The 25,069-nt window shown below is 41.7% G+C and overlaps 3 protein-coding genes across 3 annotated transcripts in view; 2 read left to right on the top strand and 1 right to left on the bottom strand.

Annotated features, from left to right (window-relative positions):
• The window catches only part of LOC119720710 (laminin subunit gamma-1-like), a 72,461-nt gene extending 66,776 nt beyond the window's left edge, over positions 1-5,685 (top strand). Inside the window, exons 27-28 of the mRNA XM_038190516.1 lie at positions 1,249-1,348; positions 2,600-5,685. Of these exons, the coding sequence (XP_038046444.1) occupies positions 1,249-1,348; positions 2,600-2,868 (369 nt within the window). The 3' untranslated portion in view covers positions 2,869-5,685. The remainder of the gene's footprint in view (positions 1-1,248; positions 1,349-2,599) is intronic.
• Positions 5,018-20,840, bottom strand: LOC119720711 (dehydrogenase/reductase SDR family member 12-like). The gene is made up of 8 exons (XM_038190517.1): positions 20,646-20,840; positions 19,826-19,959; positions 17,675-17,751; positions 16,817-16,912; positions 15,839-15,982; positions 10,112-10,222; positions 9,154-9,385; positions 5,018-6,674 (listed from the first exon to the last, which is right to left on the bottom strand). The coding sequence occupies exons 1-8, from the start codon at positions 20,669-20,671 to the stop codon at positions 6,553-6,555; spliced, it is 942 nt and encodes a 313-aa protein (XP_038046445.1). The 5' UTR covers positions 20,672-20,840; the 3' UTR covers positions 5,018-6,552.
• A 1,335-nt stretch (positions 20,841-22,175) lies between these two features.
• On the top strand, positions 22,176-24,888 carry LOC119720031 (microsomal glutathione S-transferase 1-like). The gene is made up of 3 exons (XM_038189536.1): positions 22,176-22,399; positions 23,827-23,906; positions 24,557-24,888. Exons 1-3 carry the CDS (start codon positions 22,271-22,273, stop codon positions 24,798-24,800), a joined length of 453 nt encoding a protein of 150 aa, XP_038045464.1. The 5' UTR covers positions 22,176-22,270; the 3' UTR covers positions 24,801-24,888.
• The last annotated feature ends 181 nt before the right edge of the window (positions 24,889-25,069 follow it).

The following is a 25,069-nucleotide window of genomic DNA, read 5'->3' as shown; positions in this document are numbered from 1 at the left end:
GTGACTGTTGGTGTAACTTGATACAGCTATGCTTTGACTGTAGGTGATTGATAAGCCGGCTGCGCCAACAATTTGCCTGCTTTGTCGGTTGACTGAATTTGACTAGTCACAGTGCTTGCTTGACCTAACTGATCTGACTGCTGCTGATTAGCCTGTATAAAAGGCATGGCAGGGGAAGAGGATTGATATTTTATTGATATTAGCAGGAGGGTTAAGCAATTCTGAGACATGTGTTTTTAGATCAGTATTCAAGTTCAGGTAAAAGTGCCTTATTGACAATCAAAAACTGCCCGAGACCTATTCAAGATCTTTTCAAAATCTATTTCCCCAAATATTGCTTATTTGAGACACGACAGTACCATTGAAAACAATCCCATTATTACGTATGTCCAAAGTCGAGGCACTGAGAGTCTGTCCTCATTCACAATAGATTCGACCCAAATCTGACGTGATTTCAATTATAGAAGTATTTGTGCGTGGTTTCAGAAAAGGTCTCGACTACAATACTTTTACTTTTAGTTATCCCGCGAGCGCGAGTGGAACACGGAATAATGTAGTGCTTCTGTGTCCCACATACCACGAGGCCACAGGCGGAGTGGTATGTGGGACACAGACGCACTACATTATTCCGTGTTACATGAGCGCGAGCGTGATAACGAATTTATCTTCAAGCAAACTTGACGCGCAGTAAAGTTGGACCATCGCTTTACACAAACCTTTCAGCGGCTTAGCGCATGCAGCTGGAATGTCGCTCGCATCTTGGAATAGCGCGCACGCAGGGTGCGATATGGACCGTGCAATACAGCCTCATATCACGCTGTTGTTGCCATGGATCGACCAATCAGGATCAAGGATACAAGTTTGCTTGAAGATAATAGTATTAGTTATCCCTCGAGCACGAGAGGAACACAGAATACTGTGGTGGATATGTGGGACACAGACGCACTTCATTTTTCCGTGCTCATGAGCGCGGTAACAAATTTATCTATTAATTAACAGATTAATCTGTGAGATGTGTAACAAAGCAAATGCAGCCTCTTTTAATTCGGGTAAGTTGTGTGAGAGTTTGGGTCCCTCGGTGTTTGCGGATTTCACCTACCTCCCATCATGAAGAAGTCAAATTGGACCAGTAGATTTTCACTAATCTCCCTCAACTGTTGCTTGTGCATATTTCTTGCCTTCCAACAGAGTCATCCTTAGCTGTATCCTGTAAATTCAACGTTAAGAGGTTTTTCTTTGCATTTGCAGGCTGAAATGAAGGCTAATGAGGCAAGGCGTAAGGCAGATGAGGCCACTAAAGCCGTTCAGAGAGCGCTGGACGGTGTCCAAGATTTAATGGATGACCTCAGTAAGCACATTATATTTTTTCTTTTAAAGAACCATTTCCTCTGTTTCATATTAAAAGAATATTTGGTTAGGTTGAAACTTGGTGTGTGTATAGCAGGGGTGTGAAATCTCCGCTATTTAGCGGATTTCCGCTTTTTTGTTCAGCGTGCCACATTTTGTTTTCCACTTTTTTTCTTCCGATGGTCCAGATTTCCCACCGCTTTTTCCCCCGCGCGTAAGCTTTGATTTTATTTCCGTTTATTTTATTTTCCGCCGCCGCCGAACGCATCCGGGGAACCAACAGTCATGGCGCTGTGATTGGCTGCAGATAAATATGAATATTCACACATGCGCCATGAAGCGCGTTGGGACTCTTTGCGGCCGTTCCTGTGTCTATGCATGTAGTGACACGCGATGATCTCCACAATAACTGGCTGTAAACATCGTCTTGTTGCAAATATAAAGCCTTGAAATAAGACTAGTAAATTGTCGCCGACGTGCCTCGCCGGTAGAGGGCATCATGCGGGGCAAAGTTCATATGTGCATTTCATTGCATGCATGCATCCTGCTGCGTATTCCGCTGCATGCTGATACGTACGTTAGTGTGTCGTTTCAAATGTTTCGAACGTATTTTGACATTAATTCCGCAAGATGTCAGTGCAACACAAATGTGTTATTATCCCAAGAGGTTCGGAGTTTGATTCGGACATTGACAAGACCGATCCTCAGGTTACGAATCTGTGGAAATGGATTTGGATGGAACACATGGTTAACTTAATGGGCAGAAATTAGGCGACTCGATCAGAAGCCGGGACACGCGATGACGATGTGTATCAATCATCTGCAGTAAGGAGTTAAAATATGGAAAACGGCGGTTGAATTTCCCAGTTTTCATATACAAGTTGGCCATTTAGGCAGTTTCAAGCCAATATGAAGGAAAAGTTAAATTAAAAACATGCATAAATTGCAAAACATTTTCGACCAATAGTTGGCCCAGGCATGCCAGGGGGCTTTAAAATGCACCACAGAGCATCTACATTTCAAACCCCACGCCGTAAGGGCTTCGCGCTTCGCGCTCGCAGGTTCGGTTATTTACAGGTTCAGCTATTTTCAGCTATTTTTTTTGGACTCCATTCACACCCCTGGTATATAGACAGGGACTTTTGTCCATCAGCACTTGTATCCAACTCTGTTAGAATGAACAATTGTCACCTAAAATTTGTTAATGTGACAGTTTTTCAAGACGCTTTTACTCTTCCTGCTTTTATTGCAGATGCCCTGAACCCCCTGGATCCCAACCGCCTCCAAGACATCGAGGACGACTTTGGCAACGTGAAGCGCACCTTTGAGAAGGACCTCAACATCGACCAGGTCATGCAGGGTCTGCGCGACGCCGAGCAGCAGCAACAAGGGTGGATCAACACCTACCAGCTCTCCCTGGACGACCTCAAAGCCCAGGTGGAGAACATACAAGACATCAGCGACTCCCTACCGGAATTCTGTCCCAACTTCGACCGGTTGGAGAACAGCGGAAGGCGTTAAGTATCGCCCCGATAAGTCTTCCATTTTGTGTGTTTATATGAGCTGCCTCACCTTATCATAAACTCCCTATTTAATGTTTGGTATATTTTAGTGTTTTTATTTAGTCTTATTAACATATTTTTCCATTTTGACAGTACCCTTTATAGCATTCAGATTTTGTATAAATAAGTACTTCTTAAGTCGTAAAACAACAAAAGGGGTTTTTTTTCTTGGGGGGGGGGGGACATACCAGTTCTGAAAAGGAGTGTGGAATTAAAACGCTCACATTTTTGTGCAAACAACAGTTGTAATTGTTGCTCCTCAGTAAAACATTAAAATCATGGTTTTAAATTCTGTAAGGACCTCCTTTGCCATAATGAAGGAGCTCAAAGTATGCTTCATTTTTGTGAGTGTTGCATTTACTTTAAGTCAAATTGCCTTGAAATAATTAAATGTTGGAGATTTCTTTGTGACATTTTGACCATCGTGTTTGCAAATTTATGCATCAAAGAACTAGATAAATGCTGCCGTTGAAACCCTGTATATCTGGTGCTAATCAAGAAAATAATAATATAGATGGAGAAGTCATTTCTAAAGGTGCTATCTGTTAACGGTTAGTCAAAGATTTGACACATTTGTAGTCAGTATTAGCGTTCAGCTTGTTCAGCGAGTTTTTAGCAAGTTTCACAGACTGGGTTTCATTGAGCATTAGCAAGGTGGAACACCAGTAAACTTTAGGATATGACATCCTTCTGGTTTCTTGCTCAACTAGAATTCGCTGGAATTATTGAATTGAATGGATCATTATTTAGAACTAATACATAGCTGGATCGACTTAATTGCATTCTTCAGTAGACTTACTTGAAGCGTGATATACATGTAATGATTATTAATTAAGTTTTGGGATTTTTTCGGTGGAGGACCATAGGGCCATTTCACACTATCCGAAATCTTTGTCAACGCTGAGACTTCGGGAACCCTTTTCACACCATCAAGAATCCAACACGGCCTGTATATGGATCCGGTACTCTTCACGGGTATAATATTAATCCCACCCTGGTCAGGACCTGAGTTGAGGGGTTCTTCATGGGTAGAAAATGTAAAATCTACAGCAGAACCATTTTCACACAGTTGTAAGGGTGTACATGTTTGGCTTCAGGATAGAGGACAGACACACAAAGGGAGAACAAAAGATCCTTTCAGCCCTCGAACGTTGGGTCTTTTGTTGAAAAGGGTCCTCGATTGTACGGTTATGTGCTTAGTCTATGAGAGAGTGTTATATTACAGGGACAAAGGGAAACACAAAGCATTGTCCTCGGGCGTATGGAAATTCACGACTGTGTGAACGGTACTCTTTACCTACCTGTGTTTGATGTGAACCTCTTCTGATTACAGTGGACCTGTGATGGTTTCAACACGGGTAGGCGAGGCGATAGTGTGTAAAAAGCCTTTAGGTAGCTTTTCTGTCACCCCAGTTAATTTGCTAAATACCACAGAATGCATGTAATTATGTGTACTTACAAAGAACGGGTCTTACATGCAAACAATATTTGGAAAGAATGCAGTACCCAGATGCAGTATCCAGATCCAGTTTATGGAGACTCAAGAAAATTTTCTAAGTATTTCCTAACAAAATTGGAAATGTTTCTGGGTCCCAGATTCATGTCTTTTGAACATTTCTGCAATGACTGACCTGTACTGAATTGATAAATGAAGAAAAACGTGAAATCCAGGTTGCAACATTCTTTCCCAATATTGAGGTCACACATACTTTTAGCTAAACATTTACAAAACTTGGTGTGAATCTAAACAAATCGAGAATCTGATCAACAGATAATAAAAACTATGCAATTTTTTTGTTGTGAGAAAAGTCAATAGAACAGTTTATTTTTTGAACATCATTTTAAATAAGTGAACATTTAAGAAAATCGTTTTACATGTAATATTAATGTAGACACCGTGTACTTAGTGTTTTCTAGTGTTTTGTGTAGACCATGGAAACGTGTTATTAAGGGTATACCTCTTGTATGAAAATAGGAAATACTTTTTTAGTTGTATGCTATTTATTTAATCCGTGGTTGAAGAAGTCTTTAAACAAATATTTCTGTGTGTTCAGTCTGCTTTTGGAAACTTGTGACGATTGTTTGAAATTAACATTTGATTTTTTTTGGTGATATTAACAATATTATTAGTGATTAATATTTGACTGTTATATATCCAGTACTTATATTTTCATCAGATGTTTAAAAAGTTGGTTTTAATTTTATTGTTGGGAACTGCAAACCAGACTGATTTTCAATCGTGTCAGACATAATACATAAGTAATTTTTGGGTGCATGGAAAGGAATAATTCAACAATTTCCGTTTGTTGTGTAGAGAAACACCGATCAATTAATGATTGGTTTTATAATCCATGGTGCTAATGTTTCACAAGTTTCATTATATTGTATTGATTACATTTGTATATAGACTACTGCCTGTACTATTAACATAGATTAGAACTAGTTTTTGTAAAGAAATTACATAAAATATCCCAGTCTTCCAAACCCTGGATCTATGCAAAACCTGCCTTGTATTTTTGCTACATTTTGTGAGAGAAAAATGGTACTCATCTTATACTTGCTGCACACTGTCTGCAGACATCATCAACATTTTGAAATTGTTTATTTATGATTTTTTTTCAGCATTACTACATTATCTTTGCCTTAGTTTGCTAACAACCATTGAGTTACCCTAAAGAAATCCTACATTGCGGTCACAAAGATTTTCCCAAAAGTACTAGTATTTTGTTAAGCTTCTGTCTCTCCTTTTTATAGAATAAAATATTTTAAACTGGGATTTTTTTTTTAAACGTGTACGATTATTTAAATCATATAACACTGTTCGTCCTCTTGGTTTTACACCAACTTCTAATGGAAAACTATTCTCATTGTTACCAACTTAACTACATTTTATAGCTTTCTATTTCCCAAAAATTGACTAACTGCTACAAATGCTCAGGCCTCAAATCATATGAGTCAAAATGTCTCAGGTCCAATAGCTTTATGCCCCAACTATGGTAGTGATCCCAAACTGTAATTGGGATGGTTCCAACAATAGTTGGGGAATTCCTTATTAAGGATGCAGGCCAGTAAATAGGCCTAAAATTGGCTACAGAATCACGATTTGTATGCCCTTAATTTGTTTGCTATTAGGGCATTTTGTTGGATCATTAACTTGAGGGTTTTTGTGTAAAAAAGAAGGATCGTGACTGCGACATTGCATTTCTGCGAAAGTTTGATGAAATAAGGCCCTAAAGTTGCTCTATTTTGCAATGGAGAGTTGACATTAGTCTTCAAAATGGCAATAGGCTTCCTGACTTCTTTTAGGAGAGATCATTTTTGGATACAATTTTCTCCCAGAAGTCATCGGATTGCTCCCAAAAATTGAACAGAAAATGAACGCTGATGAAATAAGCTTTGATTGGATGGGTGTCTGAAACACCTTGGTGAGTATTTTTAAGATCTTGAGAAGTGAGGGTTTCCATCACTAAGGTCTGTGGCGGTTTATTTGATGGTCTGCAATCCTAACTATAGTTGAGATGCTTCTGTCATTGGGATCATTCTAGCTACATACTTAGGGATGTAATAGCTTCAAACTTAATGACCCAGATCATGACCACATCATGCTCTGGTCGTGTGTCTGACCTGTTGACATTTGACGCCTTTACTGAGCTTTACCCCTGATGTCCGCTGCTATTTTTTCCAGGCTGTCCATGAGTGTTTGCATCTCATTCTCTGTGCATTGTGGAGCTTTGTTGGGCAGATATCGGGGCGTCGCCTTCCGATCTGAAAAGAAAAATGAATAAGTTCTAAGTCAAAATTGGTTCTATATCACTTTATTAGGAGAAAAAAGGTAGTACATGTTAAGATTTTAGGCTTTGCATGGTGGAGATACTAATGAATGAAAGGTTTTGGCACTTTAAAGTCATCAACAACTTAACCCTCAAGCGATGCTGCGACTCTTAAGATAACTCTTGCCAGTCTGCATCATCACGATCCCATACGCGACAACTGGTCGGATGACATCCTCTGGAGAGCTAGCTCAGCCCTCATCCGAGAACGCATCTCCTTCACCAGACTACTCTTCCCTGGTTGTCATCATCTCTAGAAACCTCACCATCCAACCCACTAACTTGCTCTTCAGTTTTGACGTCGTCTCACTCTTCACTAATGTCCCCACAGGCGAGGCCTGCAAACTAGCTAAGGACAGACTTGAACATGATACTACACTTGGAGAACGCACAGACCTGTACTCCGACCAAATCCATGATCTGTTACTAACATGTATTTCTTCCAGCTGTTCCCAGTGGCAAGGCCAGTTCTACGAGCAAATGGCTGGGACCTCCATGGGATCTCCTTTATCCCCTGTCCTAGTCGACATCTTCATTGAGAAGTTCGAGTCTTCCTCCCTCACAGTGGATCTTTGGCCAAGTCTGTGGTTACGCTGCGTTGATGACATTTTCGTAGTGTCGCCCCATGGCCCGGACACACTCCAAGACTTCCTCCAGTACCTCAACCAGCAACACACCAGCATCATCAGCTTCACCATGGAACAGGAACAAGGTGGCACCATACCATTCCTTGACGTCAAGATCTCCAGGAACCCGGATGGCATCCTGGGACATAGCGTCTACAGGAAACCAATCCACAACTCCATCAACGGTCCTTCCCTCACCCCAGCATCAAGTCATCAGTCAGCCGAACCCTAGTACAGAGAGCCTTCGGCATCTGCAACCAAGACAAGCTCAAGCAAGAACTCAAGCACATCCAGGCTTTACTACAATGGCTACAAACCCAACCGCATCAAGATCAGCAAACCTTGTCCACGGGTCTCCTCTACTCAAGGTCCTTCCACTGTATCTCCCTCAGTCACTTCCGTACATAGGTCCAGCCTCTCATTATCTCCAATGCATCCTGCGACAAGCTCCAAGGCACCCTCCACACCCACTAAGACAAGCAGGACTCCTCCAAGCTGGGTGTCTACAGCATTCCGTGTGAATGCGGCAAAGCCTACATCGGGGAAACTGGTCGGAACTTTCCCACAAGGCTCAAGGAACACAGCACATGGACGACTGACAAATCTGCCATCAACGACCACAAAGTTGATTGGGATGCCGCTGAACTCATCGCCCTGATCAAGTTCTGGCAGCTTAGACGCAAAGAGAAGTCATCAAGATTCACAAGCGCAACACAGTACCACAAGACATCGGATTTCACCTCAACGACATCTGGCTCCCATTCCTCTAGAATGATGGGTCTTCTATACCCTAGGACCTCTGCTATCACCTAAGACTGATGGGTCTCTTATACCCTAGGTCCTCTGGTTTCACCTCAGACTGATGGATCTCCTGTACCCCAGGTCCTCCCTCAACTGAGACTGCAGCCCTACTGTTCCACTTCAGCGGCCACACCAAGGTTGCTCTAGGCTCCCAGCTACTTGGCATCCCGACAAATTAAACTTTTTTATAGATTTTGCATTTGGTACTTATGTGTTTAGGCACTCTTCTGAAGAAGGTCAGAGCATACTGACCGGAACATCCATTTTAAACCTCTGGTTCTTTTCTGAACCATTCTCTTAGTTTGAGAAATTATTCCCACGTGGTGTTTCCGCAAACCTCTCATTCAGTGGTACATGTTCCTTTTATGGTTGAACTTATTTGTACCGCGTCAAAAAGGGTAAAATTCTTGCTAATTAAGTGACTAATCTTCCAAGCGAGAATGAGGCTCATATAAAACTTATAAGTCATCATCTGACTTGTCAGAATCCATCTCCCTGCAACTGGGAGGATTCCTAAGTCCAAAGAATAAGCAATAACGTCATCGGTGGTCCGGATTGTACCAGGACCCGGCATCGAAGCTGAAATTAAAAGCGAATACTTTACACGTCGAGTAACTTGTCACGGTAGGCCCTTTGCCTTTGATCAGAATTTATTTTGTATTATTTGGTTTTTTTTTAGTAATTGTTCTGTTCTTTTGGGTAGAGCTTATAGCCTATCTTAGCATACATTAACGATGTAAATAAGCTTTAGCCAAATCCAATTTCTACAGGCCTCGTGAGTTCGTCACCAGGCTGTACAATATGCCTCTGCACCTTTGCCGTGCGGTTGAAAACAATACCAAATTCAAGAAAGTCTTGTCAGAAGGCTACCCAACTCGGGTCTTTATTCAGAAGTGTGGGCTTGTTTTGTAGAGGGCAGGAAAGCTGTGCCGCAAATCTCTAGTTTATATTCATAGCTCAGGAAATGTGTAATTCAGTTCTACTCACCCAGATAGTACTGTCCGTTGGCTTGGTGTTTTACAGCCTCGGCGATAGCCAGCCATACCATCGTGTCTGCCCCTTGCTCCGGTGTCCGAGCGATGCCATTCTTTGTCTGCTCATACATCGTGGGCATGGTGGACTGCATTAACGCTGTCACGGTGACCCCGGGATGCATGGCCGAGAAGTGAACCGAGGGGTACGCCCGGGCCCACATCTCCGTCATGATGAGGACTTGGCGCTATTTCAAACAAAACAGTGAATGTGAAAAATGAGCACTACTGTAGCCTGTCCTAGCTCTATGGTACAAGTGGGACAATCAACAATCACACATTATTAGATGGAGCTGATGCACCTCGAACGTTATGACGTCATGCTTTGTTAATGCATGTGTTTTCTTGTGAGAATTGAACGAGGGAACTTCGTAGCTTCTGTGCTGTGAATCATACCAGAAACGCTAGAACGTAGATCTACATTTGTAGTTTATGATTATAGGCCTATTCCGGTGTTTTTCGGAACCTGTACCAGGATTTCAACACTCTTATCTCAATTTGTAATCCCGTTGAGGAAGTTAATAACAAGATAAATGCCATGTTGGGCATGCCTACATTTTTCTAAACAAATGCGGAATTTTGTTTAATAGCCAAGGTAATGTATTAAAACCTGACAGTTTTGGGGGAATCGTTGAAAATGGTGCATGAACAAGGAAATAATGAATTGTGGGACCGTACCTAGATCTATGTCCATTTACTTCCTGTGTGTATACATCTACATCATGTACTGTGGGTTGGCCAATTGCCAAAAGGGATTAACCAGATAATGTTCACAGTGGGTTGGGCAAAAACAACGATAAACAACTTCCATAAGAAAACACACATGTAAACAAAGCATGACGTCGTTACCTCACATGCCTATTATATAAAAATTGAGTTTAAGTCACATGTCTATGAAGTAATATTTTGAAAACCTTGGTTTGTCCATAGCAGGCTAACTTCGTGTACGGTTCCATCCGTGCGCATTGGAGGTCTGAGAAATCGCCCGTGCCGTAAAAATAAGCAGCTGCGGATGAAACAGAAACCTGGAAGGAAAAAGAGTAGAGTATCTACAATTTCTGTCAACCAAAACATACCTGCAAACTAAACGGGATATTCTTTTCCTGGGATAACTCAGATGTTGCGTCATGTTGCACAGCAGCTATTCCGTTCGGTACAGATTGATCAGAGTATGATAAATTACACAGGTTATTTTCGTTTCTTGAAAATTATGAATTTGTCGAAGATGACAAAACTACGTCCAACCTTTGCCAATTATGAATTTGAGAGTTGACAGCCACCCGATTATAGTTTGGTAGGTCAAGTTAAATCAGATTTTTAACCAAAATTCACACGATAGGTCATTATAACCAGTGGATTTAATATTTAAAATAAAACATATATATTGGCCTATGGATACAGTGCACAAAGCTACCAAACAGTTGCTGTACTTGATTGTTCGGGTTTACACTTTTATTGTTTGACCATTTCTCTCATCAAGCAACAGACTTGTGTTATATATTGACAAAGAAAAAACCAGACCAAATTTCAACTCAATACATCAACATTTTCTCAACCTATCGTTCGGAAAATGAGTGTATTGTTTTTTCCCCCTAAAAGTTGACTTTCATTTTGATTGTATTTTCGCGGTATAACCAGTGGCGTCGCCAAGGGGGGGCCAGGGGGGGGCACGTGCCCCCCCTGGAAAACCTAGTGCCCCCCCGAGTGCCCCCCCCCCCATCTGAGATTTGGGTTGGTAAAAAAATATATATATATTGTTATATTCAACTCCCATCATCTGAGTTGGTTTTTCATAAGGACAAAGAAGCACAGTAATTCGTATTTTCTTTAAATGAGCATCAAATGTGGCACCATTTTGCATCTAGCCCATCCTCCGTATGCGAAAATTTTCCAAAGGGGAGGGGGGCACCCCCTCCCCTTAGACCCCTCCCCCAGGACGGCGATCCGTATCCACCTAAGTGCCCCCCTTCAAATGCTGGTGCCCCCCCCCCCCCTGTGCCCCCCCAGACTGAAAAGTCTGGTGACTCCACTGGGTATAACACACTGGATTGTTCGGGCTATAATAATTTCATTGTTGGACAGTTTCTCTCAACAATCAACTTACTTGTTTTATATATTACAAACAACCAACCAGGCCGAATTTCAACTCAATACATCAAAGTTTTCTCAAGTTATCGTTCGTAAAATGAGTTTATTGTTTTTTCCTCCATAAAAGTTGACTTTCATTTTGATTGTATTTTCGCGGTGAAACACGCAGGATTCTTCGGGCTATAATATTTGTATTGTTTCACAATTGTGTTATATGTCACAAACAAATAACCATACCGAATTTCATTGAACACATCAAAGGTTTCTCAAATTACCGTTCGGGAAACAGATTAGTGTATTGTCCCCCCCCCCCCCCCCCCTAAAAGTTCATTGGGGGGGGGGGGTAAAAGTTCATTTTTTATTGTATTTTTCCCGTAGAATATGTTCGGGTTATACTAATTTTATTGGTTGACAATTTCTCTCAACAATCAACAGACTTCTGTTGTATATCACAAACAAATAGCCAGACCAAATTCACATCAATACATTACATTGTCTCAAGTTATACCGCTAGGGGCGACTATTGTTGGTCGCCTCCAGCGGTATACCGCTACGGGCGACCGTTGTTGAGCGCCCCCAGCGGTACGTACCTCTAGGGGCGACTGTGTTGGTCGCCCCCAGCGGTATACCGCTAGGGGCGACTATCGTTGGTCGCCTCCAGCGGTATACCGCTACGGGCGACTGTTATTGGTCGCCCCCAGCGGTACGTACCTCTGGGGGCGACGTTGTTTGTCGCCCCTAGAGGTACATATGACCACAGATACCTCTGCAGGCGACCCTTATTGACCCTTATTGATCGCCCCCAGCGGTATACCGTTCTCATGGATAACATGAATTATTCATGACATTGCCCCTACCCCCCTACCGACCGCTGTTTGTCGCCCCCAGCGATACGTACCTCTGGGGGCGATCAATAAGGGTCGCCTCCAGAGGTATCTGTGGTCATTTGTACCTCTAGGGGCGACAAACAACGTCGCCCCCACAGGTACGTACCGCTGGGGGCGACCATTTTTGGTCGCCTCCAGCGGTATACCGCTACGGTATACCGCTACGGGCGAGTTGACCCCAGCGGTACGTACCTCTAGGGGCGACTGTGTTGGTCGCCTCCAGCGGTATACCGCTACGGGCGACTATTGTTGGTCGCCTCCAGCGGTATATCGCTAGGGTATACCGCTACGGGCGAGTCGCCCCCAGCGGTACGTACCTCAAGGGGCGACTGTGTTGGTCGCCCCCAGCGGTATACCGCTAGAGGCGACTATTGTTGATCGCCCCCAGCGGTATACCTCTAGGGGCGACTGTGTTGGTCGCCTCCAGCGGTATACCGCTACGGGCGACTATTGTTGGTCGCCCCTAGCGGTATATCGCTAGGGTATACCGCTACGGGCGAGTCGCCCCCAGCGGTACGTACCTCTAGGGGCGACTGTGTTGGTCGCCCCCAGCGGTATACCACTAGGGGCGACTATCGCCCCCAGCGGTACGTACCTCTAGGGGCGACTGTGTTGGTCGCCCCCAGCGGTATACTGCTACAGGCGACTTTTGTTGATTGCCCCCAGCGGAATACCGCTACAGGCGACAGTTGTTGGTCGCCCCCAGCGGTATACCGCTACGGGCGACCATTTGCTCATCGCCCCCAGAGGTATATACCTCTGGGGCGACCGTTATTGGTCGCCCCCAGCGGTACGTACCTCTGGGGGCGACGTTGTTTGTCGCCCCTAGAGGTACATATGACAACAGATACCTCTGCAGGCGACCCTCATCGATCGCCCCCAGAGGTACGTACCGCTGGGGGAGACAAACAACGGTCGCCCCCAGAGGTACATGCCTCTTTTTAAAAAATAAATTACGACGAAGATTAGGGATAAAATCAGGCAAAAATGTTAATTGTTTTCTCCCAAAATCAACATTTTTCTACCCCAAATCTTTAACATATTAGAATTGTGAATATTAATTGATGCTCCACCAACCTCCAAAGAACTTTTTGCATTGTTTTGAGAAAAGTCCATTTTTGGCCAAATTTGATAAAAAATGTAAGGCTAACCTCTTGGGTTTTTTTGGTCAATTTTGACAAAAAAATGAAATTGCTTCAAACTTGTAGGAAATATGCCCAAGGAACCCCGAAACACCTTCCAATGTTATTTGTGGACAGGTGTGTTTTCTTTAAACATAAATCACGACGAAAATTTTATATAAAATCTAGGGGCGACGGTTATCGATCGCCCCTAGAGGTACATAATTATGACCACGTATACCTCTACGGGCTACCGAGGGGCGATCGTTATTAATCGCCCCCAGAGGTACATACGACAAAGATGCGCGTGATTGATGCTCCTCTTACCTCCAAAAAACTTTCTGCATTGTTTTGAGAAAAGTCAATTTTTGGCCAAATGTGACTAAAAATGTAAGGCTAACCTCTTGTGGGTTTTTTTTTGTCAATTTTAGCCAAAAAATGAAATTGCTTCTAACTTGCAGGAAATATGCCTAAGGGACCCCAGAACACCTGATTTGTGGACAGCTGTGCTATTTTACACAAATTACGACGACAATTTGGGATAGAATCAGTCAAAAATGTTAATTGTTTTCTCCCAAAATCAACATATTTACACCAAATCTTCAAACTATTAGGCGTTCGAATGTTGATTGATGCTCCTCTTACCTCCAAAGGATTTTCTGCAATGTTTTGAGAAAAGTCAAATTTAGGCCAAATTTGACTAAAAATGAAAGGCTAACCCTTTTTTGTGTTAATTTTTGACAAAAAAATGAAATTGCTTCAAACTTGCAGGAGAAATGCCTTAGGGACCCAAGAACATATTGCAATGCGTAATGTGGACAGCTATGCTTTTAAACATGAATTACGATGAAAATTTGGGGTAAAATCAATCAAAAATGTTATTTTTTTTCCTCCCAAAATCAAGGTTTTTTATCCCAAATTTTCAAAATATTAGGCGTTAAAATATTGATTGATGCTCCTCTTACCTCCAAAGGACTTTCTGCAATATTTTGAGAAAAGTCAATTTTGGGCCAAATTTGACTAAAAATGTAAGGCTTACCCCTTGGTTTTTTTTTCATTTTTGGCCAAAAAATGAAATTGATTCAAACTTGCAGGAAAGATGCCCAAGGGACCCTTGAACACCTGCCAATGAGATTTGTGGACAGGTGTGCTTTTTACACAAATTACGACGAAAATTAGGGATATAATTAGTCCAAAATGTCGATTATTTTTCCCCAAATCAACATTTTTTACCTAAAATCTTCAAAATATTAGGCGTTTGAATATCGATTGATGCTCCTCTTACCTCCAAAGGACTTTTTGCATTGTTTGAAGAAAAGTAAATTTTTGGCCAAATTTGACTATAATAAATGTGAGGCTAACCCCTTGGGTTTTTTTTTTTTGTAAATTTTTGCCAAAAAATGAAAATGCTTCAAACTTGCAGGATAATAAAGCACACCTGTCCACAAATCGCATTGGAATGTGTTCTGGGGTCCCTTGGGCATCTTTCCTGCAAGTTTGAAGCATTTTTTTGTGTGCCAAAATTGAGAAATATGCAAGGGGTTAGCCTTACAGTTTTAATCAAATTCGGCGAAAAATTGACTTTAGCGGAAACATTGAAAAAATTCCTTTGAAGGAGCAGTATCAATCAATATTGAAATGCCAAATATTTTGAAGATTTTTGTGTAAAAATTGTTGATTTAGGGAGAAAACAGTTAACACTTTAGACTGATTTCAACCTAATTTTCGTTGTAATTTATGTAAAAAAATCTTTGTTGACATCGCGCGCTAATGGACAGAAGTCGGCGCGCTGTGAGCAGCGCTTGTGTAGAGCGCTCTCTTTTGGAAGACATTTTATACGGAGTGTCCTCACACTACAATTTCCTTAAACTACAATGTATATTTATGTCATTCTTTCAATTTTCGAGATTCTTGTGATTAAAAATCATGGCTAAATATTGGACGTAATTTCACTTCAATGTAAAGCGTTTATATTGAGTTTTCGCCCTTACAATAACTTTGTCTACATCGCGCGCGAATGGAAATAAGTCGGCTTGCGGTGAGCAGCGTTTGTGCAGCGTTTGTGTAGCGGGCCCCAGGCCTCTTTTGGAAGAAATTGACAGTGTATATACGGAGTGTCCTTACAATGCAATTTTTCCTTAAATTATATTTATGTTATTCTTTCACAGTTCCCGTCAATTTTTTTTAGAGTCTTGTGTCCAATTAATACCATGGCTAAATATTGGGCGTAATTTCATTCTAATGTCATGCGTTTATCTTGAGTTTTCGCCGCTACAAAAACTTTGGGTTAGCGGTCAGGTGAGGGCGGTACACCTTCGGAAGGGACTGGAAGGAATTCGGTGCACAGGGCACTGTTCTGTAGTAGGCGCCTGCATACAAAAACCGGAATCAAATGGGGGAAACCCCAGAAAAGCAGGTTTAACAACAAACCGAACAAATTGCCGAGCGACTATAGGCCCACTTCAGCCTGAGACCGAGAATAGAGAAGGCCGTACGCCACGACACTACGGAACTGTACTTGTAGGGAAAAAAAATGGAAACTTACAACTCTTGCACCTTCGGTCTTAGTAAGGAGAGGGAGAAGCGTGGTTGTGAGGATGTAGGGTCCCATCGTGTTGACGGCAAAACAGAGTTCCAGCCCGTCGTCTGTCACTTGACGTGTCTCCAGTATACAGCCAGCACAGTTAATCTGGACTCGGTAAAACAACACGAGGCAATCATTACAGGGGCATAACGGTATACTATTGAAAAGGCTTGGTTGCAAGGGAACTAACCTAATGTCTTAATAGCCTATCATTCCCAAGAAAAGACCCCCAAACCACGGTTGTTTACATCGGTCATGACGGAGTACGTATACGTTTTATTCCTGTCGTTTTCAGTCAATGTACGATACACGTTGTGTGTGTCACATATAGTACACACAGCACCAATACACAAAAGTTGTTTCTTACAAGTCCACAGAACTTATAAAAGAAGGATATAAAAGCCCAAATCATAAGCTTTCTTTAAGTACAAGAACCATTCAAATCACTCATGTGCTTTTCCAGTTACCGAATTTTAAACACAAATCACCATATTAAAGTTCTGTCCACGGATCACAAAATCAGTGTGTGTTCTTTCACTTTCAGCCAAACGAAAAAAATCCAAACTAAGTGATGTGTTAGTTTTGCTGAAAGGACACTAACCTTCTTGTGTTCCGTGGACAGAACTTTAAAACGGTGGTTGTGTTTAAAATCCCGTAACTCAAAGAGAACATGAGTGATTTGAATGATTCTTGTACCAAAGCTTGTGAATTGGGCTTTCATATCCTAGATTTTGAAAGTGCTACATGCAGAACTTCACTTTAACAATGGCCCGACTTTTGGATTTCATTTTGTTTTTACTGTCAGCCTGTACACCGTAATCTATTAATTTCCGTTGCTCCCACTAATATTATTCATAACATAGTTGGACTCTCAATTCTTTGCGTTTAGATTCACAGAGAACGAATAAACATCAATCAAAACTTGGATTCTCTACTTACCAAACAATCCAGCGAGTCGTGGCTCTCTGCAAACTGTTTAGCAAATTGATACACGCGTTGGGACTGAGACAAGTCTAGCACGTGAATATACACATTCTGAAAAAAAAACACACACATACTATTGTAACAAGGGGCGGGGCACATTTTGAAGGAAGGAGTTGGTTAGTCTGCATTTTCGGAACATTTTTTTGCTGGTCCCACAGAGCATAGCCGTGTGAGTTACCGTGATTAGCATGAAGAACATAATGTCCTTTTTTCCGCGATTTTGTGCATGCGTATTTTTCACCAAAACCCTTTCTTTTCGCGAGTGGCTGTTTATTTTTAATGTCCGTGGAAGGCAAGTAGCAGTAGTCAGTGGCGTCGCCAAGGGGGGCCAGGGGGGGCACGTGCCCCCCCTGGAAAACCTAGTGCCCCCCCGAGTGCCCCCCCCCCCCCCATCTGAGATTTGGGTTGGTAAAAAAATATATATATATTTTGTTATATTCAACTCCCATCATCTGAGTTGGTTTTTCATAAGGACAAAGAAGCACAGTGATTCGTATTTTCTTCAAATGAGCATCAAATGTGGCACCATTTTGCATCTAGCCCATCCTCCGTATGCGAAAATGTTCCAAAGGGGAGGGGGGCACCCCCTCCCCTTAGACCCCTCCCCCAGGACGGCGATCCGTATCCACCTAAGTGCCCCCCCCCCCCCCCCCCATCAAATGCTGGTGCCCCCCTGTGCCCCCCAGACTGAAAAGTCTGGTGACGCCACTGGCGGTAGTTATTGTCTAGGATAGGTTTTGAACAGCACCCCCATGGGAAGATGGTGTCCGCCCCATAATACCATATCTTCCAACTTGCTTAGCAAATATCAACCTTGTTCCCACTGGCTTCCATGATCTCCTTGCGTGTATCGTCATCTGGAAACTGACACAGCATGTGGACAGTGCCGCCTGTAATAAGAAAGTCATAATAAGTACAACCATGTATGAATTTACGTTTTCGCGAGTTACATTTTCAAAGGAAAGTTGGACCATTGTTTCAGGGACCCTGAGACATCTTCATGGGCATTATTCACGAGACGGCCATTTTGAATTGAACTTGTAAAATCTTAATTTTTGGAACTGATGAAGAGAAATGAAAGCAAGTAAATTTATAATAAATTCCAGTCTGCTTCAATGAATAATGTAAAATTTGTAATTAAACATTCCCTGATGCACATGTATAGCCAAAGTAAAATAAGGCTGCATTGTGCCTGCATAAATAGTCTGGCGCCATCCCTTTCAACAGTTAATGAAATGCATTCAGGGAACTCGACAAAAATGGCCAACTCGTGAATAAGGCCCATTGCATTTTCCATCAATTGCATTTTCAAAAAAAAAAGCTCTCCGACATTTTGAGATAAGTTGCGAGGGGTAGCCTAAATCTGGCATAAATTGGATCAAAATGGAATTTTTTTTAACAGTATTTCTTAGTCAGGGTCTAGGGTTTTCCGTGTATTGAGTATATAGTTCTGCAGATGGATCGTCTATCCAACCAAAGCTCATAATGATGTACACAAGTTTAATGCATAAAAATCAGCCCTCGTGCAAACATATATTTGAATTTTATTCCATGCGAAACGTCGTACCGTAACCGCGACATATTTCATGTACAGTAACGTGTTGTCTCAAATTTGTTCCAGCAGAAACGCCATACAAATACAGGGCGAGTCCAAAAAGCAGAACCGAAACCCCCCAAAATATATTTTACATTTAAAACATAAATGTAGCAAACAAAACCACAAAAATAAATTGAAAGCGAATTTCATAAGCTACTTTAAGACGAAAAATAATTGAAAGTGCTCAAGTCATTCAAAGAATATCACCATTTTAAACCCAATGACCTTAAAAATTACTGTTTCGTCAAAAAAAGTAGTTTATTGTGGATTCTGACTGTTTGGAACAACAAAGAAAATGACGAAGAATACTTGTTTCAACAGCTCTAAACGACTGTAGTACAAAATGTCTTTATTAACAATCCTGTTTAGGCAAACAACATGATTGATAAAATCCCCCCTTTTTTTTTTTTAAAGATGGGCCTTCAAAAGGACTTTGTTGAGATTTTTAACTTTTAAACTGAGGTTTTATCACTGGTGATGTTTGAAGAAAATAAATTGTGAAGACGATTCTTAAAATCGCATTTTTGGACGGAAGAGTTTTTAGGGTCATTGTGATATTCTTTGAACATATTGAGCAATTTCATCTAAATCGTTCATCTAAAAGTAGCCGAAATCGGCTTTCCCGTCATTGTTACCTTTGGTGCTACATATTTTTAAAATATGAAATATGATTTTGGGGTTTGGGTCCGCTTTTTTTATTCACCCTGTAACTGCTCTCTGTGATGTAGGCCCTACTGAAAATGGAGACTTTGAAATGAAGTACGGAACGGGATTTGACTTCTACCAACATTCACCCGCATGTGTTTTCCACTGGTTCAAGTATTTGATGTTTGTGAACTTGATGCACTATTTATACAGCTTTTATTTTATACAGGTACCCCTGTCTTTAAAAAAAATATGTAAATATAGGACATATTTTTTTATGGCCGAGTTTAAGATGTTTAATGAAGTGGAGAGTCTAGTATATATTATGCAGTGGCCAAGGTAAAAACCAGTGGTACATTGTAACGGGATAGGAATGTAAAAGGAACATTGAGACGCTGGTAGAAGCAAAATCGGAACGCTGATAAGAAGCAAATTGGAACAGTGAAAATGGGTTAACGGGACGAAACCTATTATTTTGCAACGGGCAAACAAAAACCTGGCTACGCGCCTGGTAATATTACTGGTGAGTTTGTGATTGGGTTGATGTGAACATGGCATAAAACCCTTCCGCCAATCACAGACCCTTAATCCCAAACTGGAGAAACTATGAATGATGTTGAGGATGACCCCAAACTCCGGCTCTTTTATTAAGGTAAAATGAAAGGTGTGAACCGGTCACTTTGGAGGCAAAAGTGGAACATTAATTGGCACCATTACTTTACCTCGTTTTGCAATTGCCATGGTAGCGACTTTTCCGATTCCAGTGTTCGCTCCCGTAATCATGTAAGACTTGCCCGATACGTCCACGCTCAAGGCATTGGGGTCAAAAGTCTTCGAAGCTGCTTCGTACCCAGCTCTGAGGAGAAAATGCGGAAATAGCAAGCACGAGAAATACTGTGACCGAATATTCAGGCCTGTATTATCAAACAGGCACAGTAGACACTGTACCTACAATCCCGGCCAAAATGGTTGGGACACTTCCTGAGCTTGCCACGGTCACACACTCCCCCGCTCCCCCGGTCATTGTTGTTCTCTCTAGCTGATGGAGCACACACCGCGCAATGAGAGACAACATTGAACGGGGGCCGGGGGGTTGGGGGCCCGGCGAGATTTGGCCAGGATTGTAGGGCCTACGAAAAATTCGGGGGCCATGGAAATCCGTTCACGCAAACTTCTGAGATCTAATAGATTATTAAAGGCTCTGGGGGTTTCACCCATTCCATGCAATGGGATGGGATTTACACAGTTAACTTAATTTACATCAAGAGTGAAAAGTCCCATATGACAATCTGATGCACTGACGGTGTAAATCCCATTGGAATGGGTGAAAAATACTTAGCCTCTTACAATCTGTTAGATCTCTGGTTTATATGAACGGATTTCCATGTCATTTTCACTGATTATACACAAGAGTATAGTAAATATGCTCCTTCAAGATGACATATTCATATGTTGTGTAGTTTTTGAGAAATGAAAGAATACTTACACAACTTTTTGGGGCATATAAAAACAGTTTAAAAGATAAAATTCCCTTCCACTCACCTCACATATTCTACTGGAAAAGACATCCTTACGTATTTGAAAGCACAAGCTTCGGACAGCACAGAGATCAACGAATGGAATCTATGTCTTCAGCAAGAAGTATACCGTTTAAGCAAAATCTCAGCTTGATGTTCACTGCGGCGACGCCAAAGATGCAAATGATAGGGCAGCTCAGATTGTTGTATCATACCGACGTGCCCGCATAACACCGCCACTGACAAGGCAGACATTTCTAGACGGAACTATATGCGGGCTGTATTAAACTTTCATGTATTTAATGTACAAGCTACCAGCAGTTTTTATGTATTTTGTCCTGGATTCAACTCAAACTCATTTCCGGTTGAGTCACTCATGCTAAAATAAAAGAATCATCTAGTACAAAGCTGTAAAATGCGTGTTTTCATCATTAAATCGTACCCGCTTTATTCACATATTTGAATCTACAGATATATATGTGGCATGTTAATAGGCGAAGTACGAAAATGCATATTTCAAAAGTTAATAAAAACGACTTATTGAGGTCATCAAGTCGAAAGACTTTAGTGAATATATACCCACTTTCCTCTCCGTTGATTTTTATAGCAAAGTCTTCCAAAGAAAAAGAAAAGAAATACGAAATGTTTCACTCCTTTACAATGTAATTCTGATGCATCAAACGGATTTGTCTATAAAAAACCAAACGTGAAAAAGTGGGTACAAAAAGCGTTGAAATTCTAAGCTTTATTGTTATTTTTTGCAGTGTTGAGCTTCTAACAAACGTCCATGAAGCAACATAATCAAGGCTGTTTGTGCATCCAGCCTAAATATCACACTTCGTGTTCACAGCAACCGATTCTATATTTTTTGCCAATTTTTCTTTCGTTATAGTCAAATAGTGTCAAAATAAAACGAGGCCGGTTTCCTTTCCTACTGGAAATCGTGTGTATCGTTTGATAGTAACAGCTTCCAGACTTTCGTCGCAATCATCTGAAAAGCCAAGCATGAAAAAAAATATCATTTTTTCCCCCGTTTCAACACACCCCACCCCTAACACAGCGTGAACTTCGGGGTACAACATTTTGGTCGTCAAAACTGGAGCCGTTGGAGTCACAAGTTTTGATTCAATTCATTCATGTTTCTGCATCGAGAAAACGTTTCTTTCTTTTCCAAACGCGTGTGCTCTAATAATTGTTCCGGGACCTGATTTCCAACAACGAAAATTGTCACTCAAAATATGCATTATTTGCGCCAGTATTCGTGAGTTTCCCTTGACCGAGACCTTTCAGATAGGGTAAGTAAACAATCTCTTAAACGTAATTTTGGTTTAGGTAGGTAAAAAGTACCGGTACGCAGAGGCTCTAGGCACGCCGTTAAAGACGGGGCACTTAATGGGTAACAACAGCGCTCAAGTGCTTCGACCATGCCGTCGGTTTTATCTTCTGTTTAAACAAAGGCAAAGAAAGAGACTGCCATATCTATACAGACGGTCATGGTGCATTCTGATATAACCCACTGGCCTTTGAACTTCGCACCTTCCGATAGTAAAAGACTTTGAGTATTGTGCGTTCATTCGAAAGGCACTATCGTCGTCCTCACTCTTTGGCTTAGTACATATTCCAAGTTTGCTACAATAACTATTTTACAAGATGGCTGCGTCCTCCCTTTTATCTTTCGAGAATGAGGTGTTCGGTCTGTATGCCTGGTACGCCACTGCAGTCACACTGAAGATGATGTTCATGTCTTTGTATGTTTCGCAATACAGACTCCGACGAAGGGTTAGTTGGGTCTACCGAAATGGTTTCGTGTACTAGCGAATTGTAACTTTGTGTGTTTACTTTTGAAAGGCATTATCTGCCATAGCATAATGCTAGTGCACTGGTCTTGGTTTTCAGTGAGGCCGATTTGAGGTCAAGAGTTGGTCGGTGCATATCCGAGTATCTTGAATGGCATCTTGGAAAAGGTCTGATATTTTCAGGGTAATCAAGTAAAACTAGTGGTAGAAAAATGAAAGCAAAGGGTATCGCTTACAAAGAAGGCTTGACGAACGAACTTTTCATCATAGCGCAACGGGCCTGTGTGGCTATAGGCTGCACTATTTTAGCCTATCACTGCAATGATCTTTCCCTGAATCTCAAGTTTATAATTATTCTCATGGTTAAAGCTTTTGAATAATAGTGAGGCCAGATAGGGTAAATATTTTGGGGAATTGTGCCTTTGATAATACAAGCATGACGGGCACACAGTCAGAGTGTTGATGTCTTAGGAAAGATATTTGGCTACAGGGCCATGGAAGATTTGTCCTTTGAAAAAAAATATATAGGGATAACAAGCACTTTTCAAATTTTGAAAATGGCTGCCATTGCTTGTTATTCCAACTCATATTTTTCAAAGCGGGACAAATCTGAGATGGCCCTTAGTCAAAAATCTTTCTCCGTACTCTGACTGCATGTGTGCCAGTGCCGTGCTTGTATCATCAAAGGCACAATCCCATCACCTATCTGCCGTACTATAATAGGAAAAATTCATTTAGTAAGAACGCCAACATCACAAAAGCCGCATAGGCCAACGGCCCGAAACATGCACGGGAACACGTTTGTAAACCTCTTCTATTATTAATGGCATAAGGAATTTCTAATGTATTACTGCGATGAGTTCAAGTAAAAAGAGGACATCAACAACATGACTAGGAAGTTCCAACTCTACACCTTAATTTTTAAAGTCTCATTCCCACTGAAATCCAAGGTACTTGGTACTTGATTGGTTCTTCTCAAGGGCTTCCACAAGGGAGTATACCTAGGAGGTCAGAAACACCGGGGCAAACCCCTTCTCTTTATAGCGATAAGTGTTACTGAGTTCTTTTACGTGCGTTAGGCCTTATACAACACACGGGACCTCCGGCTTAACGTCCCATCCGAAGGACAAAGCAATAATGGTTAAGTGCCTTGCTTAAGGGCACAAGTGTCCACCCGGCGGGCTCTAACCCACGCCACTGTTGCCTCTGAAACACCAGAGCATGAGTCCGGTGCTCTTAACCGCTAGGCCATGACACTCCAAATTCGCTTGATGCTGCCTGTTAGGCGCAAGGTAGCTAATTCAAACACAAGGTTGAGGGAGAGAAAAAAATCTACTCATTATGGCCAATTTCATAGCAAGAATTTAAAATGTTATTGTGACCCCTGCTCTCCTGTCTTTCTGCCGACAGATTGTTGTGAACCCTGAAGATGTCCGTGGGGATAAGGAGAAGGCTTTCCGTATAGACCCCGATATAGAACGCGGGAGAAGGTAAACCTTTTTCGATATTTGCAACGCATCTTGGGATTGGATGACAAACAAACCAGGCAATTTGTGCACAAACCTATGGGGCCGAGTACCAGTTACAACTCTCATTTTGATACCTCATTTTATTTCAAGATTTTAATGATTATTTTTATACACATTTTTGCACTGGTAATTTGACATATAATAGTTTTAAAATATCAATTTTTCTTAAAGCATTAATAAGAATGAAGAATAATCGGGAATCTTGTTTTTTTAATTTTAGAGACCAGTTTCATTACTTATGAATATAAATAACATGCTCGTATCAAAACGACACTACACTCTAGAAACCTGAAGTGTTACCAACATTTACATTAGTACGGTCAATGATTACTTTTTGAAGGTATTAAACCCAGCATTTAAAATGCTAAATTCGCTTGATGCTGCCTGTTGGGCGCAAGGTAGCTAATTCAATCACAATAACCAACGCTGCCCTCACAGATATACCCATTTACTCCTGGGTGGGGAGAAGCAATGAGTGACAACGTGCCTTGCCCAAGGGCACGCGCACCAGACCCCAGGCTGGACTCGATCCCACAACCTGTAGCTTTACCCGCATCACCGTCTACCCGCATCAATTCAAAAAGTATTTGCATAAATCCTTCTACTCACAGATGCCACCGTAACGACATGGAGAACATCCCTCCGTTCCTTGTGGTGGGCCTGCTCTACGTTCTGACGGCACCCACTGTCTCCTCAGCCACTTGGCATTTCCGTATATTCGTCATTTCTCGTTTCTTCCACACCGTGGCCTACCTGACGCCTCTGCCGCAGCCATCCCGAGCTCTCGGGTACTTCGTAGGAATGTGTGCCACCGTGTCAATGGCTATAAACGTCCTGAAAATTGGCCACATGTAATTATCAGACTGCGAACTGCCGTCTGGAAATTCTGAAAGAATAGTCTTTTCAACAAACGCTAACTTCATCATTTAATACATGATAAAGTGGGTATTTGTTACACTTATTTCATTCAGAAAGCAGAAAATCATTGCTGATAAAACAATAATTTTACCCTGGAAACCCAAATGTCAGGACCATTATCTTAATAAAGTTCCGCATGGAGCACTTTCTATAAATCTAGGATATGAAATCCCAATTAATAAGCTTTTTTCAGTACAAGAATCGTT

The sequence above is a fragment of the Patiria miniata genome, unplaced genomic scaffold, assembly GCF_015706575.1.
Source record: "Patiria miniata isolate m_02_andy unplaced genomic scaffold, ASM1570657v1 HiC_scaffold_9, whole genome shotgun sequence".
NCBI classification, from domain to species: Eukaryota; Metazoa; Echinodermata; class Asteroidea; order Valvatida; family Asterinidae; genus Patiria; species Patiria miniata.
Note: the sequence above shows the minus strand (reverse complement) of the source record. Positions and strands in the feature narration are given on the sequence as shown.